This window comes from Heptranchias perlo, unplaced genomic scaffold (genome assembly GCF_035084215.1).
Source record: "Heptranchias perlo isolate sHepPer1 unplaced genomic scaffold, sHepPer1.hap1 HAP1_SCAFFOLD_70, whole genome shotgun sequence".
In the NCBI taxonomy this organism is placed as follows: Eukaryota; Metazoa; Chordata; class Chondrichthyes; order Hexanchiformes; family Hexanchidae; genus Heptranchias; species Heptranchias perlo.
In genome coordinates this window covers 3,238,331-3,258,393 of record NW_027139729.1, presented here as the reverse complement: position 1 = coordinate 3,258,393, position 20,063 = coordinate 3,238,331, and the positions used below count along the sequence as shown (strand labels likewise).

General features: G+C 45.8%; 1 protein-coding gene and 1 non-coding gene across 2 annotated transcripts in view; both read left to right on the top strand.

Moving 5' to 3' along the window:
- The first annotated feature begins 3,575 nt into the window (after positions 1–3,575).
- trnag-ucc (transfer RNA glycine (anticodon UCC)) lies at positions 3,576–3,647 on the top strand. Its single transcript has one exon. It is a non-coding gene; the product is annotated as a tRNA-Gly (tRNA).
- A 3,641-nt stretch (positions 3,648–7,288) lies between these two features.
- Positions 7,289–20,063, top strand: part of LOC137318380 (zinc finger protein 850-like) — a 183,829-nt gene continuing 171,054 nt past the window's right edge. The window contains exon 1 of the mRNA XM_067981267.1: positions 7,289–8,343. Coding sequence (XP_067837368.1) covers positions 7,289–8,343 — 1,055 coding nt within the window. The remainder of the gene's footprint in view (positions 8,344–20,063) is intronic.

The window sequence follows — 20,063 nt, the reverse complement described above, 5'->3', positions numbered from 1 at the left end:
GAGAGTAATACCAAACGTCCTTGTGCTGCAAAACAGAATATAGTACAACAGGCAAGAGAGGGTTAAAAGTGGCCCAATGTTTTTGTCATTCTTTGTGCGGGATTAATAGTGTGTCTGCCTCTTGTACAATATCAGTGAGAGATGAGATTGCATCTTCTGTCTCTCCAATGGGATCTTTCTGCATAAAACGAAACTTTACAGTTCAGTCGGCAACTGATACTGTGTCACTTTGTCTCTCCGCTCTCTCACCGTGTCTGTCGCCCTCTCTCTCCCTCTCTCTCCGGTGCTCGATATGAATGTGTGATGCTGCTATTGAGCTTGATATGAACACACTGATAGGAAGTGTACGACTGTCAGTGTGTGTTTGTCTCTCTGGAATGCTGGACATGAAGATGGGATACTGTCTGATATAAAACAGAGAGAATGAGATGTCCGGTCCGGGCCTCACTGTAACTGGGGATGTGTTCGGCTCCAGTCCCAGTTCATGTTCATTCTCTTTTCACAGATTCAGGGCGAGAGTCTCTGTGAGACAGTAACACTGGCGGAGAAACTCCGCGTCACAACTCAAATCCCAGCACACGAGATTCTTCAAATCAGCTAAACCCGTCTGGGAGGCGATGTGCGGGGAGATAGAATGGGGTCTGGGACTGAAATGGAAGGAGGCGGGTTGACTTGTTAAAGAAGGGACTGTATTTAGGCAGGAATATTACTGACTGTTAATTGTAACGGGGCTTATTTAAAAGCTCCGGGTTTCTGGAAATCCTCGAATATGAAGCCCGAGTTTGTAAGGGTTTGTGAGGAGCGCTGTGTTTCGGTTCTATTATCGATAAACGGTTGGAAATTGGCGGATGGAAAAAGCTGGAGGTGGAGCTGGAAGATCAGAGGCCGCTCTCCGCTCTGTCCGTCACTCTGACTCCTCCCCTCCCGCTTTATCTGTTTAATCCCCCATATGGAACCAACGCGGGTGGGTGGACTCTGAACACGGTTTACTTGTTAACAGAACGAAAGGCGAGTAATGTTTCTGATCTCCTGGGCACCAGGCAATTCACTGTTAATTGTTTCTGTACAGAGTGACATTTCAATGATTCTCCAGTAAGTTTGATGCGTTATGTAAATAATCCAACAAAATAGAACAGAAACGGAGCGAAGCGCTGAATCCCACAGATGCAGAAAGGTTAGTTGATCAGTTCTGGTGATGCTTTACGAGCCCAGCATGGCAAGTGGTTTAAATAAATACAAGAAATCTGGTGATATGTGGACTGGGGTCCATAAGTCACCGCTTAAAGTACCGGACTGTGGTCGGTGCCCTGACTCCAGTCCCATTAATACCCCATCTCGTCCACAACGAGACAAAATCAGCTCAAAGCAACACTGGTGTCATGATATCAGCGTCTCCCTTCAGACAGTAACCAGCCCTTTCACACATCCGGTGGGTGGCTCTGAAAAGTGCCTTTACATCGAGTTACATCGAAGCTAAGGCACCGAAACAGGCCATTCGGCCCAACTGGTCTGTGCCAGCGTTTATGCTCCTCACGAGCCTCCTCCCTCCCTAATTCATCGAACTCTATCAGAATACACCTCGATTCTTTTCTTCCTCGTGTGATAATCTAGCTTCCCCTTGAATGGATCTGTGCTATTTGTCTGAACCTTGTGGCAGCGTTTTCCACATTCAAACCACTCTTTGGGTAAATCAGTTTCTTCTGAATTCCCTATTGGATTCATTAGCGACTAGTTTTGGACTCCCCACAAGTGGAAACATTTTCTCTATGTCTACCCTATGAAACCCTAACGTAAGACCTCCATCAGGTCAACCCTCAGCCTTCTCTTTTCCAGAGAAAGCACCCCCAGTCTGATCAGCATTTCCTGATTAAGAATATCCTCTCATTTCTCGTATCATGAGATTCATTTTTGCACCTTCTCCAATCCCTCTCCGTCCTTTCTATAATATGGAGAACAGAACTGTGCACAATACTCCAAGTTTGGTCGAACCAAGTTTCCATACAAGTTTAAGATAAATTCTTTACTTCTCAATTCTATCTCTCACGAAGTGAATCCGAGTGTTTGAGTTTCCTTTTTATGAACTTATTGACCTGCGTCGCTACTTCTTGTAATTTGTATATATGTACCACCAGATCCCTTTGCTCCTCTATCCCGTTTAGACTCTTATTATCCAAGCAGTGTGTGACCTCCTTATTCTTCATTCTGTAAGTTTATTAATGTCCTCTTGCATTTTGATGCATTCTCCCTTTGTCTTTACTACATCCCCCAATTTGTTGTCGTCCACAAATTTTGGAATTCTACTTCCGATTCCCAAATCCAAATTGTTAATGTAAATTGTGAAGAACAGTGGTCCCAGCAACTGGAACATCACTTCCCACCTTTTGCCAGTCTCAGTAGCGACCCTTAACCTCTATTCATAGATTTCTGTTTTGTAGCCAGCTTGCTATCCATTCGACCACCTGTCCCCTGACTCCACGTTCTGTGAACTTAGCCATGAGTCTGCAATGCGGTACCTTATCGAAGGCCTTCGGAAAATCCAAATATATTGCATCTACTGCATTGAACTTGTCCACACGTTCTGTTCCTTCTTCAAAGATATCCATAAGGCTGGTCCTGTACTTTGGGTTATCAGATTAAATCTTGGCCGCTTTACTTACTCTTGGTGCTCACATTGCTGGTTTTCTTGGGTAGTCGCACGGACTGGATATTAGGCAGCACCCCGCCCTGAGCGATGGTCACCCGTCCCAGCAGCTTGTTGAGCTCCTCGTCGTTGCGGATGGCCAGCTGCAGGTGTCTGGGGATGATGCGGGTCTTCTTGTTGTCCCGGGCCGCGTTGCCGGCCAGCTCGAGGATTTCAGCCGTCGGATACTCGAGCACAGCAGCCAGATAGACCGGGGCTCCGGCACCCACACGTTCAGCGTAGTTCCCCTTTCGCAGGAGCCTGTGAACACGGCCCACAGGGATTTACAGTCCGGCCCTGGATGAGCTAGACTTGGCCTTGACCGAGCTTTACCGCCGGTTTTTCCTCTTCCAGACATTTCCACAATCTCACAAACACTTTCACAACGAATGAAGAAATCCTCCCGCACTCGCCCTTCTTCTACCATCTGGAGTAGTACAGTGGGGGCAATTGTGATGGGTCTCTCTCAGAGTGTTTACACTGCCCGCTCACCCTCACTGATATTCTATCTTTCAACTGCTGTAATATTGTCCTTTAGTAATATTGCTGCTCCCCCTCCTTTCCCGACTTCTCTGTCCTTTCTAAAGATCTTATAGCCTTGAATATTAAGCAGCCATTCTTGCCCAGCTGGTGGTCAGGTCTCCGTAATGATTTAATGTAATTATTTAAACACACCAAATGGGTGAAGCGGCCGTTATAAGGTGAAGGATTACTGGCTGTTGTGTAATTTCCGTTGATTGGGGGTTCGCAACATCAACTGGGCAGAAACGAGAACTGCAACAAAGCGAGAAAGGATTCTTCAGAAACCAGTAAAAATGAAGAACAAAATCCAACAGTCTGCAGTTTCTGTTCAGGCTCTGATATTTGGGAACTCTTTTATTACTATTAATGTGTAGCGATGGTGGTATAGTGGTGAGCATAGCTGCCTTCCAAGCAGTTGACCCGGGTTCGATTCCCGGCCATCGCAATTAATTATTCTTATTAGTTTATTTCCTTCGGAAACTCGAAGTTTGCAATCGAATTTGATGCAGTTCCGTTGGATATTGCTTCCAAAACATTAACGGGTGTAATTATAGTAAAATGTTTTCAACGTTCATTTCTTTTCCCCTTCGACGGAATAGAGGAAAAACATGCTGGAAATAGTGAGCTACAAAGGGTCTAATGAGAGTGAGGAAGGCAAATGATATGTTAGCCTTTATTGCAAGGGTGTTGGAATATAAGAGTAAGGAGTTCTTTCTGCAATTGTAGTATGATGAAATATTGTGTAAAATTGGCCTATATTCGGTGCAGTTTAGAAGAATGAGAGGTGAGCGCATTGAAATGTATAGCATTCTTAGATGGCTTGACAGGGTAGATGCTGACAGGCTGATTCCCCTGACCGGAGAGTCAAGAACTGGAGCTCATAGTCTCAAGATAAGGGATCGGCCATTTTGGACCGACATGAGGAAAGATTTCTGCACTCAAATATTTGTGAATCTTTGGAATTCTCTAACCCAGAGGGCTGTGGATGCTCAGTCGTTGAGTATATTCAAAGCTGAGATCGATAGATTTTTGGACTCTCGGGAATCGAAAGATATGGGGATAGGGAGGGAGAGTGGAGTTGAGGTCAAGATCAGCCCTGATCTGATTGAATGGCAGAGAGGGCTCGTGGGACCTTATGGCCTACTCCTGCTCCTATTTCTTACGTTCTTATGTAGCGAGCCTTATATCCAAATGTGCTGACGACACGAAGTTGTGAGGCACAGTAAGCATTATAGATGTGAGCAGAAAGTTGCAAAGGGACATTGATAGATTCAGTGAGTGGGTGAAACTGTGCCAGATGGAGTTCAACGTGGGGAAGTGTGAGGTCATCCACTTTGGACCATAAAAAGATAGATCAGAGTATTTCTAATTGGCAAGAAAGTAGGAACTGTGGACGAGCAGAGGGATTTATGAGACCAAGTACAGAATTCACTAAAAGGTGCAAAAATAAGTTAATATGGTAATAGAATTTTGATCTTTGTCTCAAAGGACATAAAATAAAAAGGAGTGGAAGTCATGTCACAGTTACACAGAGCTCTGGTTAGACCTCATTTAGAGTACTGTGTTCAGCTCTGGGCACCGCACCTCTTTCAGGATAATAACACATGAAATATGAGTAGGTGTAGGCCATTCGGCCCCTCGAGCCTACTCCACCATTCAACAGATCATGGCTGATCTTCAACCTCATCCCCACTTTACCGCCCTGTCCCCATATCCCTTGATTGCCTTGTCCAAAAATCTATCAAACTCAATCTTGAATACACTAAACGACTGAACATCCACAGCCCTCTGGGGTGGAGAGAACAGCATCAATGAAGATAAAAGGAATGAAATGAAATGTGTCATACAGTTACATCTCGCTGCTCTGTCTGACCATTTTGATCGCTACTTCCCTGCAGAGGGTTTTGAAAATTTGATGGAAAAGCGTTGGGTGAAAGATACTTTTGCTTTCGAAAATCCTGAATCAATATTGAAGCTAAACTTGATGCCTGAGCAAGAAAACGAGTTGGTGCGACTCACCTGTGAGCACACTGAAAACACGCCACAAGTCATTCAGTTTGTCTTCTTTTTGGATCAATGCTTTCAAAGATTATCCACTATTACGTAAGATTAGTGTTCTGTTGTTGCTGCCGTTCACAACAACCGACATGTGCGAACTGGGATTTTCAACTTTGAGAAGGTTAAAAACAAGAGAAAGAAACCGACTCAACAGCGCATCTGATATGCGTGGAGCGCTTTCATCTCTTGATCCAGATTGGAACGAGATCATGAACAACAGGCAGACTCACCTGTCATATTAATTAAGTAAAACTGATCCTGATCTTTTACTGTATTTATACTGTATTTAAAATGTTTTTCAAGTAACGTCGATGTCTAATTTTAGTTAATACTTGAAGTGAAGTGAAGAGAAGAGCGAGCATGTCCTGACCTTTATTGAGATTTGATGAAAACTCCAGTCAGAAGATATTATTGATTTGGGTCCCTGAGGGAAGTGCTTTTCTTCCATCGGGTCACGAGGAAAAAGGTTTGAGAAACACTGTTCTACATTGTACGATCAGTGTCTGTTCAGCAAACCGGCTCTGAACTCCTCAGTCCGCATTTCTCGACACGGTTCTGTGCGCGACACAGGCAAAAAAACACTCACCGAAGCCCGGCGACTAATGGCGGCCGAAGGCACCACAATCCCCCGCGCCCCAGAAACCCCTCTATCTCCAAGGCGCTGATATTTCCGTTCAGACTGCGCATGCTCCCCAGGCCCGCCTGCATTCTGGGAGCGCGTTGCTCCTGGAGTTTGTTGCGAGTCGGACTCGGTGGAAACGGGAGAAGAAACCGGGAAGCGGCGGGTATGAAGGGGGAGGCGCTGGGTGAGGGTTTTAATGTTGCCAGGGGCTCCCCGCCAGTCCGCCGGGCACCCCGGCTGTGATTCAGCGTCTGAGCCGCACTCAGAGTTGCTCAGACTCCGCTCGGCCCAGCTCAGTGTCCGGGACCAGCACCGCGCATGCTCCGGTCATTGGGCCTTCTTGCTCCTGCGCGCTGCTCCCCTTCGAATTGAGATAGACCGTATTCTACCGCGCGGGGCATTTTGGGTAAGGTTATCCGCCATTGTATAACTCACGCCGATATTTCTGTGATGGGGTTTCGAAGGGCGAGGTTTAACCAATCAAAAGCAAAATACTACGGATGCTGGAAATGTGAAATATAAAGAGAAAATGCTGGACATCCTCAGCAAGTCGGGCAGCATCCGTGGAGAATGAAACAGAGTTAACGTTTCAGATTAGTGTTAAGGTTTTGTCAGAACATGAAGAAGTGTGAGAATTAACAGTTTTTAAGCAAGGAGAGAGGCAGGGAAAGAGGGGGCGGTGAGGGAAAGAACAATAGGGAAGGTCTGTGATCGTGTGGAGGGCAGGAGTGATGAAGCTAAAAAAGGGATGATGGTGCAAGGCAAGGAGGGTGGTAATGGGTCAAGTAAAGAAACAAACGACGGCTTCAGAGGAGCTTTAAAGGGCTCCAGTCAGTTGGATGTGTGAATGAGGCCGTGAGCCAAAGAAGCGCATTTGAAGCGGAGAGAGAGGGACACGCTGTGTAACCAGGCACAAACACTCAGCCACAGCCCAGACATCACCTGTTTCCCACTTGGCGTGAAAGGACTATAATAATTACAGTAATCCATGTTGTTTGATTTTGAATAGTTTACTTTCTAAATTGAATGATGTTTCTCCAATTATATTTCACAACTCAGATTCAAGGCCTCCAACCCAACCCAAATGTTGGCGATGGTGCGATAGGTTTGGGTTTCAGCAGATGGAGTAGAGTGAGTGTGTGAGACGGGAATTTACAGTCTGGGGGAATGAGCAGGAAGAATGTTCCATTGGAACTGGAATTGCCTGTTCTGAATTTCTATTCTGTATTCACAGTGAGGACTTTTGTAAACTCCAGTGCACTGATTGTGGAAAGAGCTTTAACCAGTTCCACAACCTGAAAAAACATCGCACCATTCACAGCGGGGAGAAACCGTACACGTGTTCTGTGTGTGGACGAGGCTTCAACTGATCGTCCAACCTGGAGAGACACAAGGACACCCGTACGATGGAGAAACCGTGGAAATGTGGGGACTGTGGGAAGGGATTCAATTACCCGTCCCAGCTGGAAACTCATCGACGCAGACACACTGGGGAGAGGCCGTTCACCTGCTCCGTGTGTGGGAAGGGATTCACTCAGTCATCTCACCTGCTGACGCACCAGCGAGTTCACACTGGGGAGAGGCCATTCACCTGCTCCATGTGTGGGAAGAGATTCACTCAGTCATCCAGCCTCATTGAACATCAACTTGTTCACACTGATAAGAGACCTATCAAATATTTTCACTGTGACAAGAGTTTTAAAAGCAGAAATGAGCTGCTGACACACCAACGCACTCACACTGGGGAGAGGCCGTTTACCTGCACTGAGTGTGGGAAGGGATTCACTCAGTCATCCAACCTGCTGACACACCAGCGAGTTCACACTGGGGAGAGGCCGTTCACCTGCTCCGTGTGTGGGAAGGGATTCACTCAGTCATCCAGCCTTATTGAACATCAGCTTGTTCACACTGATAAGAGACTTTTCAAATGTTCTGTCTGTGAGAAGAGCTTTAAAAGAAAAAGTGATCTGCTGACACACCAACGGACTCACACTGGGGAGAGGCCGTTCACCTGCTCCATTTGTGGGAAGGGATTCACTCAGTCATCCAGTCTACTGATACACCAGCGAGTTCACACTGGGGAGAGGCCATTCACCTGCTCCGTGTGTGGGAAGAGATTCACTCGATCATCACACCGGCTGAGACACCAGCGAATTCAAACTGGCCAGAGGCCGTTCGCCTGCTCCGTGTGTGGGAAGGGATTCACTCAGTCATCCAGCCTTCTGACACATCAACTCGTTCACACTGATAAGAGACCTTTTAAATGTTCTGACTGTGATAAGAGCTTTAAAAGAAAAAAGGATCTACTGACACACCAACGTACTCACACTGGGGAGAGGCCGTTCACCTGCACTGAGTGTGGGAAGAGATTCAGTCAGTCATCCAACCTGCAAACACACCAACATATTCACACTGGGGAGAGGCCGTTCACCTGCTCTGTGTGTGGGAAAGGATTCACTCTGTCATCCAGCCTACTAATACACCAGCGAGTTCACATCTGACTGCAGGGTTCTGCTGTTATTACTGCTGTTAATCACATGCAGGACTCAACCCTGTTCATTCTGGCAGTTGGGGGTTGTTTATGATGTTAATAATCCATTTAACAGGATTGCAGTATTAGAATTCTGTAAAAGTGTCAAATAAATCAGCTTTCTTTTAAACACAGTCTTTCTCGTCCTTGATATCTCGATGATAAGACAAGGTGATTGAGGAATTATGATGAAGTAAGTGAAATCCATCTTAGAACTGAGTTCCTCCACCTTTTTGAAAGATGGATCTCCAAGATGTCCAAGGCTGACAGGACAGAAAATTCTATTATATCACAGGGTCCACTTCAATCAGCCTGCGCAGATTTCCACTACCCTTGTGTGGGAAAGAGATTCCTGATTTCACTCCTGGACGCCCTAACTCTAAATGTAAGTTTATGTCCTCTTGTTATGGATTCCCCTACCAGAGAAAATAGTTTCTATTTCGACCCTATCGAATCCCTTTATAATTTTAAATATCTGGATCAGATCACCTCTCAACCTTCTAAACTCAAGGGAATGCAAACCAAGGGAATACAACCGGTCCTCATTAATTTGACCCTTCAAGCCTCAGTGTCATTCTGGTGAATCCGCACTGTCCCCCCTCCAAGGCCAATATATCCTTGGTGAGGATCAGTACTCCAGATGGGCTCTGACCAAGGCTCTGTAGAACTGAAGCGTCACTTCCTCCCCTTTGTATTCCAGGCCTCGAGATAAAGGCCAACATTCCTTTAGTCTGTGATTATTTTTGTATCTGTGCTCTAGCTTTTAGTGATTTGTGTACATGGACACACAAATCCCTTTGCTCCTCCACCGTTCCCAATCTCTCACTTCAAGAAAATACTCCAATGTTTCCTTCTTGCTTCCAAAGTGAATGATCTCACTCTTCCCCACATTGAACTCCACCTGCCACAGTTTGTCCATTCACTTAAACTGTCTCTTTGTAACTTCCTGCTCCCATCTGCACCACTTACTGTGCCTCCTAACTTAGTGTCACCTGGAAACTTGGATCTACAACTCTCTATTCCTTCATCCAAGTTATTGATGAATATGGGGAAAAGCTGAGGCCCCAGTACGGATCCCTGGGGTCACCACTTCTCACATCCCGCCAATCAACGAACGTTCCCTTTATCCCTACTCTCTTCTCCGACCTCCCAACCAATTCCAACACAAGTCACAAGGTCACTATCAATTCTGTGCATTTTTATTGATTCTATTAATCTCTTGTGCTGAACGTTATCAAATGCCTTCTGGAAGTCCATACAGACAACATCCATAGACGCTCCCCTGTCCACCTTGTTAATTACCTCAAAAAATCCAACTGGATTAGTCAGACATGACCTGCCCTTCACAAATCCATGTTGACTTTCTTTGATCAGCTCAGACTTGATCAAGTGCTCAACCATTTTGTCTCTGATGATAGATTCCAGTAACTTCCCCACAACTGATCTTAAATGGACAGGTCTGTATTTTCCTGGTTTCTTCCTCCCTCCTTTCTTATATAACGGAGTGACGTTTTCAATTTTCATCTCCAAGGGCACAATTTCTGAGTCTGGAGAGCTTTGGGAAATTATGACTAATGCATCTGCAATTTCCCCTCCCGTTTCCTTTAATACCCTGGGGTGGAAACCAACAGGTCCTGGAGATTTGATTCTTTGCTTGAAGTTATTTATTTATCCGATTGTGTATAACAGGACTGAGTGTCCCAGCACCGACTGTGTACATAACAGGACTGAGTGTCCCAGCACTGACGGTGTATGTAAAAAGACTGAATGTCGCAGCACTGACTGTGTCTGTAACAGGACTGAATGTCCCAGCACTGACGGTGTATGTAAAAAGACTGAATGTCGCAGCACTGACTGTGTATATAACAGGACTGAGCGTCCCAGCTCTGACGATATAACAGGAATCTGTATCCCAGCATTGACTGTGAGTATCAGAGGACTGAGTGTCCCAGCACTGATTATGTGTCTTACAGGACTGACTGTCCCGGCAACGACTGTGTAGATAACAGGATTGACTGTCCCAGCACTGTCTATTCTTCCAGTCTACATGGGCTGTGGAGGAGATAAATGGGTGGGTTAGAATCCATAATAGGGTGGAATGACATGGGGTTGTCCGTGGAGATTAAATCGGTTGGAAGAGATTACAGAGATATGGAGGGGGAGAGGACAATGGTGGGACTTGAACACGAGGATGAGGATTTTAAAATCGAGGCTTTGCCGGACCGGGAGCCAATGTAGTAACACACCAACAGAAACTTACGGTTCACTGCCCGGCAGACAGGTGGAGAAGACATTGGTGTCCGCGGGGGAACAGTTAGGTTCACAGCAGCAGTTGAGTTCGGAGAAATCGCCAGTTCAAATGGGAACTGCTGGAAGCAGACACACACAGTGAGATCTTACAACAGAGCACGGACGGTCTCAAAGACCACACCCTCCCTTGTCTGAATCCACGATCACCGTCTTCACCATCTCCCAAAATCAATCTGCAGACTTATCCTCTCACTGCTTTCTACTCACCGAATTACAGCTTCCAGATACCCAGCACAACCCACTTAATAATAATAATTATACGGAGAGAAGAGAGAAGCTGGGATTACTCCCTTTGGAACAGAGAAGGTTCAGGGGAGATTTACCAGAATGATTCCGGTGATGAGGGACTTCAGTTACCGGGAGAGACTGGAGAAACTGGGGTTGTTCTCCTTAGAGCAGAGACGGTTAAGGGGAGATTTAATGGAAGGGTTGAAAATGAGGAGGGGTTTTGATGGAGTCGATGGGGAGAAACTGTTGCCACTGGCGGGAGGGTCGGTAACCAGAGAACACAGATTGAAGGGAATTGGGGAAAGAGCCAGAGGGAGATGAGGAGAATGTTTATCGGCAGCGAGTTGTTCTGATCTGGAATTCACTGCCTGAAAGGGCGGTGGGAGCAGATTCAATAATAACTTTCAAAAGGGAATCAGGTCAATCCTTGAAGGGGGGAAATTTGCGGGACTGTGGGGAAAGAGCAGGGGAGTGGGACTAATGGGATCGCTCTTTCACAGGGCCGGCACAGGCACGATGGGCCGAGCGGCCTCTTTCACAGGGCCCGCACAGGCGCGATGGGCCGAGCGGCCTCTCTCAGTGCTGTTTGATTCTCGCTCACTTTTGGGCTCCGACCCACGGCCCGTTTGACGGGGAGGCGGGAGAGTGACTCCCCCCCGAGCCCAGCTCGACACCGGGCGCTGACAGAGTGGAGATTCACGGGGCCCGCAGGAGGCCCCGAGTAACTTCCCCCGTCTCCCCCCCCCCTCCCCCACCACCCCGCTCTCCCCTCTCAGGCCACTCCCGGTGCCGGCCCTCCCTCTGTGGGCTTCGCCCCCGCCCACAGCAGCACCCGCAGGGAACGCGGCAGAGGGACCGCGCTGCGCATGCGGCACGTACGCGTCGTGACATCAACGCGCAAAGATGAGAGACGCTGCCGCGTGTCACGTGATGGGAGGAGTCAGCCCAGGAGGCGTTTGGCGGGAGTGGAGTGATGGCCGGGTGCGGGGTTGGGTTGGGGGGGGTGGTGGGGGTGGCGGGGGGGTGAAGGTGAGAGCTGTCAATAAAAGGGCCCGGAGTCAGCACTCACTGCGCACAGGTTTTGGAGAATTTGTTCAAAAATGCAAAATCTGCAACCATGAAATAAAAATAGAAATGTACAAAAAAGAGAAAAAATTGCAAATGCAATTAAAACTGAAATGTCCAATCTCACATAAGGCTGATGATCTGGGTCCTCCTGATTTATTAGTCTTCTCTCCCTGAGGCACAGGATGAGCACAGTGCTTGAATGCATTTTAAGGCAGATGGTGCTGGATGTATGGAATGGACCAGCAAGGGAGGCAGTGGGGCCTGATTGTATGAGCAAACTCCAGAGAGTTGGCTCAGTATCTGACAGCGATACCTTGGGATATGACAGACTAGAAATTGGGATTTTTTTTTTGTGGATGTGCGCGAACTCTTAGTGATTGGTGTCCCTGGACACCCAAACCACTTTGCTCCTCTGCAGTCCCTAGTTTCTCACCATTAAGAAAATACTCCTATTTCTCACATGTTGCCTGCAATAGATGTTCTTTGTACAGCTCCCACATCTTTACTGTCCGTCAATATTTCCACTGTTCACTGTCCAATAATAACAGGCACGGTGAGACTGGAACATGTTCTTAATATTTCAAGATATACTTTATTTCATAAAATTCATGAAAGCACACAGCTCAATGTAAATATCACAGTTGCAATTCAAAGCAATAGAAGAGATATCGTACACGCTACGATTCCATTATTACAATTGAAAACACAGAACATATTTTCTAATACATGCTGCACAATACAAGGTAAAATAGCCTTACACGGTGGCCTTTCCCCAGAGATCCTTTGCACCTCGCTTCAGTGCGTCCCACAGCATGTACTCCTGGACCTTGGAGTGTGCCAGGTGGCAATACTCGGTCGTGAACAGCTCCTTCAGCTTGAAGACCAGTTGGTTTCGGGCGGAACAAAGGGACTCCTTCGCCGAGTTGATGGTCTTCCAGTAGCAGTTGATATCTGTCTTGCTGTTCGTCCCTGGGAACTGCCCGTAGAGAACAGCGTCCTGTGTATCCGGGATGTTGGGGTGAACCCCTCTTCACCTCAATGGTATAGGGGTCTTGTCTCTATGGAGGAGGGTTATCACCTTTTACCCGAATATACCCCATGAACCCACATTCATGTTAATGTTTGGCAAACACTGTCTGATTTCTTTGACACACCTGTCGAACATTGGGATCAGCGACAAAGGGGGTAATTTCAACTTCACTGCCTGGGCGGTAAACTGAAAGAGCAGAAATTAAAATCGGGCTGGTTCTATTAGGGGCGGTTGATCCGCTCCAACAGTTCTGCGATGGTGAACATTTCCCTTCATGTGTTGTGAACCGGTGCAGTTTGAGAAAATGGACCAGCTTGTGGGCTTCGAAGATTGATACTAAGGCGTAGGTCAGGGAAGGTGTGGCCGATTTTAAGCATCCCAGCCTGGCGGAAATGGGTTTGTAGAGGCGAGTAAATGGTGTCAGGTCACTTACCGCCCCTTTAACGTTGGAGTTCCTGCCTCCGCCATCGGCGGTCGGGTCCTGAGGAGAGCGGCTGGAACAACACTCACCTGTTTCCGGTCAGGTCACGTGTAATATGTAAATCAGATTATTATGACGTACACGGGACACCATTTAATGTTAGTTACAAATGGGTGGAGGAGCCGCCCTTTCGATGGGCATTGAGTGGTCCGGAACACTGAATAGTTTCTTTTTAACTTATATTTTGTGGGGCAAGGAGGAGCAGGAGAGCTTTCCCTTGGCCTGCTGCGGCCATGACAAATCTCCCGCCTCCTGATCATCTCAGAAAGATCTCCTGAAAGATCTGTGTAACCAGGCAAACCCTCACTTCCCATTAAACTCCATGCTGAGGAAAAATTGCTGCACAGCAGCACAGAGAGGAAACGATCTCCGCAACTCCCCACTGGAGTTTGAAATTACATTAATATTTTACCGGTTATTAACGGTCCGGGTGTTGCTCCATTATTATTCTGTTCTGGTCAAAACAAATGTCCCAATGAACAGGACGCTGTCTGACCCTGACAGCTCACCCTCAGTCCATCCCACCGGGCAGTGTGTGTGATGGGAAATAATCATCAACCGAAACGGAGGATTTGTTTTTATACATTTCAGGATTAAACATTTAATATTGAAATCATATTATTTCCAGACTAATAACAGCAAATAATTTCATGTTAGAATCACATCTTGTATCATTTCACAACACCGCATTTGTCGGGTAAAATTTAATTCCTGTCTGCTATTTCCAAATTTATTTAAAGTATTGGATTGATATCAGTTACTTTAGTGAACTCATTGATGTCAATGGATAGTAAAATCAGGCGCGGTGAATAACGGGCGCCCGATCTGCTACCGCCCATCTTGGGCCACCGCCAAACGTGAAACTCTAATTGAATTTTTATTTAATTTCGGATGGAAAGTCTTCAGACGTTTCTATGATTTAACTAATTTAGCAATTAGATTCAGTGGGTATTTCACCCCGTTCTTCAGCTCCTCTCTGAATTTAGTCTGGGTCACAGCATAAATACACGTGTTGGTGCAGGAACTGAGAAGTTGAAGCATGAATCCGGCTGATTCAATGTCACTGACCGTATAGTACTGGACGTTTGTTGTTCGCAGAGAGATAAAGTAAAAAACTTCTGCGCTCCATAACAATATAAAACTGCCTGATATACTGAAGAGTAAAATGATGGATTTCCTTCTGTTCTCTATCTCTGGATCCTTGTGATTCTCTCCATTGCTGCGGCCCCGGAGTCCCCTGCGGACTCGACTGGCCGCTAAAATGTGCCTGGCGGTGAGAACATTGAACAGCAAAATCAGAATGAATGGGAGACAAGGCATCAAAACAAGATTAAACAAGTCAAACGCTGCCCATGCGGGTGAAGTGAAAAAGGTCGGTTTCAAGACACAACCCCGGGGTACATTGTCCATTATATATTCCCGGCCAATTACAAAGTACAATGGAATGTTTAGTAAACAGCTCAGCGCACTCACCACCCCGATAACAACAGCCGCCGTTTTCTCGGTGCAATATTTTGTTTTCAGCTTCTGACAGCAAATGGCCACAAATCGATCAAAGGTGAAAACCACAGTGAACCAGACAGAGGTCGATATGGCCGCAAAACTCAGGTTAACAATGAGACGACACACGGGGGTAATGGTCAAGAATGAAACTGGGAAATAAATCTCAACAATGCGCCACATTAGGACATCAGTGATAACGACCAGGAGATCGGCCGCCGCCATTCCCACCAGGTAGCGAGTGATACATTTGGAGAGTCCGCACTTTCCTCGGGACAGGATCACAATCGCCACCAAGTTAACTGTAAGAGAGAGAAACGGAAGGAGAGAAATTACTGATCAGACCTGGAGACAAAGCGGCAGTTTGAGATGATCTGGGGTGAAATTTCCAGCTTTGTTGCTGCATCAAACGGTGGAAACTGGTTCACTGACCTGGGCAGCGCTTTCGGACAGAGAAATTGGGAAATTGATACAGAAAGTGAATAAAGTGAGCACCAGATCCACTGTAAGGGCTGAGTGAGGGGGCAGTGCCGGTGGGGAAGGGAGGAGGGAAATAAACACCGGGATTCCAAAAGGTTAAATCCGGATTTGGGCTCCAGATGGACAGGAAAGTGAGCGAGGGACGAGAAGGTGAGGGGACAGGGGGAGGTTTGTTGCTCTGGGTGGAGAGAGCCGACTGGGGCTGGCACAAAACGGGATAGACCGTGATCCGTGGCGCTGAATTTGAGGCTTCGGATTGGATGAGAAGAGGCAGCTGGAGGCCGAGCGAGCGAGTGCGTTTGGGAGGGAGACCAATGAAAAGGACATGTATGAGCTGGAGGGGAATCAGTAGCAGATAGTTTGGGAAAGCGAATGAACTGAGGGAACGGATGAGGAGACAGAGGATTCGATGCCGTTGGAGGAGAGGCTGGGATTCACAGGGAGAGACTGCAGCAGAGTGTTGGAGGAAATCTATTTTATAGGTTCAACTCACACAATCCAATTAATGAATTCAACCATTAATTTCTGTGGATATTGGTGTCAATAAACTGCTCGTTGGTTACATAATGTGTTCAATAAATTTACTTGCATATTCAACTCAAATTACATTAAAATACAATCATTGAATTTGCCTCGTTCTTTATTGAATAAAACTGACACATAACTTCTAGAATACAATATCCCCATAATTCAAAGCGATAAAGAAATCAATGATCCTATTCTTTAAATATATTTCAATTATGTTTATGTATTCAATCAGTAAACAAGGAAAAGGAACATTCACATAAACAGACTGAGGACCTGACAGTGATAAACACACCCGGAGAGAGTACAATAAAACTCTCACAATCTGACAACATCATAATAACACCTACAAGTCACATTTCCTCTTCATAATTGTGCTGGAAGTTTCAGCAGTTCATTCCGAAGAATTATTCACACATCTGCTGCTCTCTCTCTCTCTCTCCCCCCTCCCTCGTTCTCCGTGTGTGCATTTCTCTCTCAGTCTATCTCTTCCTCTCTTTCCTTCTCACCGTCCCTCTCGTTTTCCTTCTCAGTCGCGATCTCTATCGCTCCTCTCTATCTCTCCGCACTGTCTCTACTCTTTCTCAATGCCCACTTTCATTTCCGAGTAAATCCGAACATCCTGCGACTGTTTTCTCTTCACCAGCCCCGTGTTCCAACGATTCTATTCTCAGTGTCAGTTTGTTAAATGGTGAAGCCTCTGTGAACAGTTTAATGTTTCTGCAGATCATCCAAGGTTCCACCTGTTCACCTACACTGTTCACTTCATCTACAAAGCAAGGAATAAAGAGAATCGAATGCCTCTTCCAGACAAACCTCACAATATTTGAAATTCATTCTCCTGTAATTACAAAGCACAGCGTTAGATGGCGGCATTGTTTAATTAATAAAGCGCAAACATCACCGCTGCTGCTTCCAATCTACAAATAAACAGAATTGCTCATGATTTGAACAGATGAAGTGCAACATGACCTCAAAACATTGCATTTTACAGTAAATTCATCCACAGTGAATCAGGGAATGAGATTGAAAGAATCAACAGCAAACACAGTTCATTAACCAGACATCTGATGCGGCGTCAGATACACACAGAATGAAATAATATTTCATAACAGTGATAACCAATAAATACATTGAAATCCCAGTTGAACTGAACCATGTTATTGTGGAGGGAAGGCATTGCGCTGCCTCCTTGTAACACTGAGACCGTGAGCTGTCTCATTATCAATCACTGAAAACACATTGATGAAAAAATATTCCAGGACAGGTTAGTTCCACAACATGAAACTGTTAACAGCTCCTGATGGTCTGAGACCAGCTCTTAGCCCAGACACATGATTCCAATACATTCAGTACAGAGAATAATCCAGTAACAATGCCACGGTTGGATATACAAGATCGTAATGCAAGTAATGCAGCTGCTCCAATACCAAACGAGCAGAGACTTAGGACAGAACAGTCCACTGTGTAATACACGACGGGAGAAAATAGAATGCCATCTACAGCAGCAGAGTTAATACCGATTTACACCATGAACAGCTGAGATAATGGCTTACCTGGAACTCCAACGGCTGCGAGAACTGGATAATAAATACATTCTATCAGATACATTACTGAATATCCCATTTCTGTGAGAAGCAATGATTTCTGTTGGCCTGGAAACCGCAGCTCCGGCAGGCACTCTGTGTGGATTCATTACAGCGATCCCTGATTTATACAGGGGGTAAATCTCCACTGACACGGTTATACCCCTGATCATTGCTATTAGTTACAGTCATTTGAACAAACAGGCCACATCAGCAGCTTTGACTCCGATGTAAATGATGACGTGGATATATCACAAACTTCTCAAAGTTCAGAACCTTGTCTTAATGAGACTTCTCTCAGGAATAAAGTTAAAAGCTGTGCTCAGAAAGGACTGGTCCAACAATGAGCGGCTCCATTTACAGTTTTCATATAATTGTATTGACCATGTTCACTTTTACCGATTCAATTATAAATTTTATAGATTTCTCCACATTATACATTGAATCCAGGGACACAAGCAGACCCGTTTCACTCTGTTCCTGCAGTTTCCCAGTGAAAATATGAATGTTGACACGAAGACAGCCTCTAAAAGAGACACCATCTTTTCAGGCAGTGCTTAACAACACTCCGTGAGAAAAATGTTCTCCTTATTTCCCCTCTAGTTGTTTTGCCAATTATTGTAAACCGATGACCTCTGGTTATCAATCCAATTATTTAATTACCCCTATTTGCTCTATAAAAACGCCTCATTATTTTGATTACCTCTTTTTGATCTCCCCTTAACCTTTTCTGCTCTCAGGAGAACAAGCCCAGCTTCTCCAGTCTCTCCACATAACTGAAGTCCCTCATCCCTGGTATCACACTGGTAAATCTCCTCTGTACCCTCTCCAAGGCCTTTACATCCTTCTTAAAGTGTGGTGCCCAGTGCTGTACACAATACTCCAGCTGAGGCCTAACCAGCCTTTTGTAAAGGTTTAACATGACTTCCATATTTGTGTATTCAATGCCCCTCTTTACAAACCCATGTATCGCATGCGCTGCCTTAACCACCTTATCAACTTGCCCTGCCACCTTCAAAGATTTGTGAATATGCGTCCCCAGGTCCCTCTGCTCTTCCACCACCCTCAAAATAGTACATTGAGTTCCATCGAGTTACTTCAAAACCACAGCACAGAAACTGGCCATTCGGCCCAACTTGTTTATGCCAGCATGTATGCCCCATACGAGCCTCCTCCCTCCCTACTCCATCTAACCCTATCAGGATGCGATATTCCATCATGCCTCTTGTGCTTATCTAGCTTCCCCTTAAATGCATCTACGTTATTTCCCTCAACTACCCTTGTGGTAGCGCATTGCACATTCTTACCACTCATTCGGTAAAGAAGTTTCACCTGAATTCCATATTGGATTTATTAGTGACAGTCTTATATTTATTCCCTCTAATTTTATACTCCCTCCCAAGTGGAAGCATTTTCTCTACATCTACCCGACAAAATTCTATCATTATCTTAAATACCTCTATCAAGTCACCCCTCAGCCTTCTCTTTTCAAAAGAAAAGTGTCCCAGCCTGTTCAGCCTTTCCGAATAAGGGTATCCCCTCAGTTCTGGTATCATCCCTGTGAATCTTTTTTGCACCCTCTCCAATCCCTGTATATCCTTTCTATAATATGGAGACCAGACTGTGCACAATTATCCAAGTGCGGCCGAACCAAGGCTCCACACAAGTTGAACATAACTTCTTTGTTTATCAATTCTATCCCTCTAGAATTGAACCTCAGTGCTTGACTCGCCTTTTTGTAAACCTGCGTCGCTACTTTTAGTGATTGGTCTATTTGTGCCACAAGATTTTATTAAAATTTCAAAATATGCTTTATTTCATAAAATTTAATGATACACACATTTCAATGAAAATGTCACAATTACCGTTCAAGACATTACAATACAGATCGTGCAAACCAGGACCTCATTATTACAATTTAAAACACAGTACATATCTTCTAATACATTCTGTACCATACAAAGTGACATGTCCTTACATGGTCGCCTTTCCTCAAAGAACCTTTACGTAGGCAGCACCTCACTTCAGTGCGTCCCTCAGAACATACTCCTGGACCTTGGAATGTGCCATTCGGTAACAGTCGGTCGTGGACAGCTCCTTCAACTGGAATCCAAGCAGGGAGTGGCCCTGGGAGTCCTCAACATTGACTCTGGAATCCATGAAATCTCATGGCATCAGGTCAAACATGGGCATGGAAACCTCCTGCTGATTACCATCCACCGTCCTCCCTCAGCTGATGAATCAGTCCTCCTCCATGTTGAGCACCACTTGGATGAAGCACTGAGGGTAGCAAGGGCACAAAATGTACTCTGGGTGGGCGACTTCAATGTCCATCACCAAGAGTGGCTGGGTAGCGCCACTACTGACCGAGCTGGCCGAGTCCTGAAGGACATAGCTGCCAGGCTGGGCCTGCGGCAGGTGGTGAGCGAACCAACACGAGGGA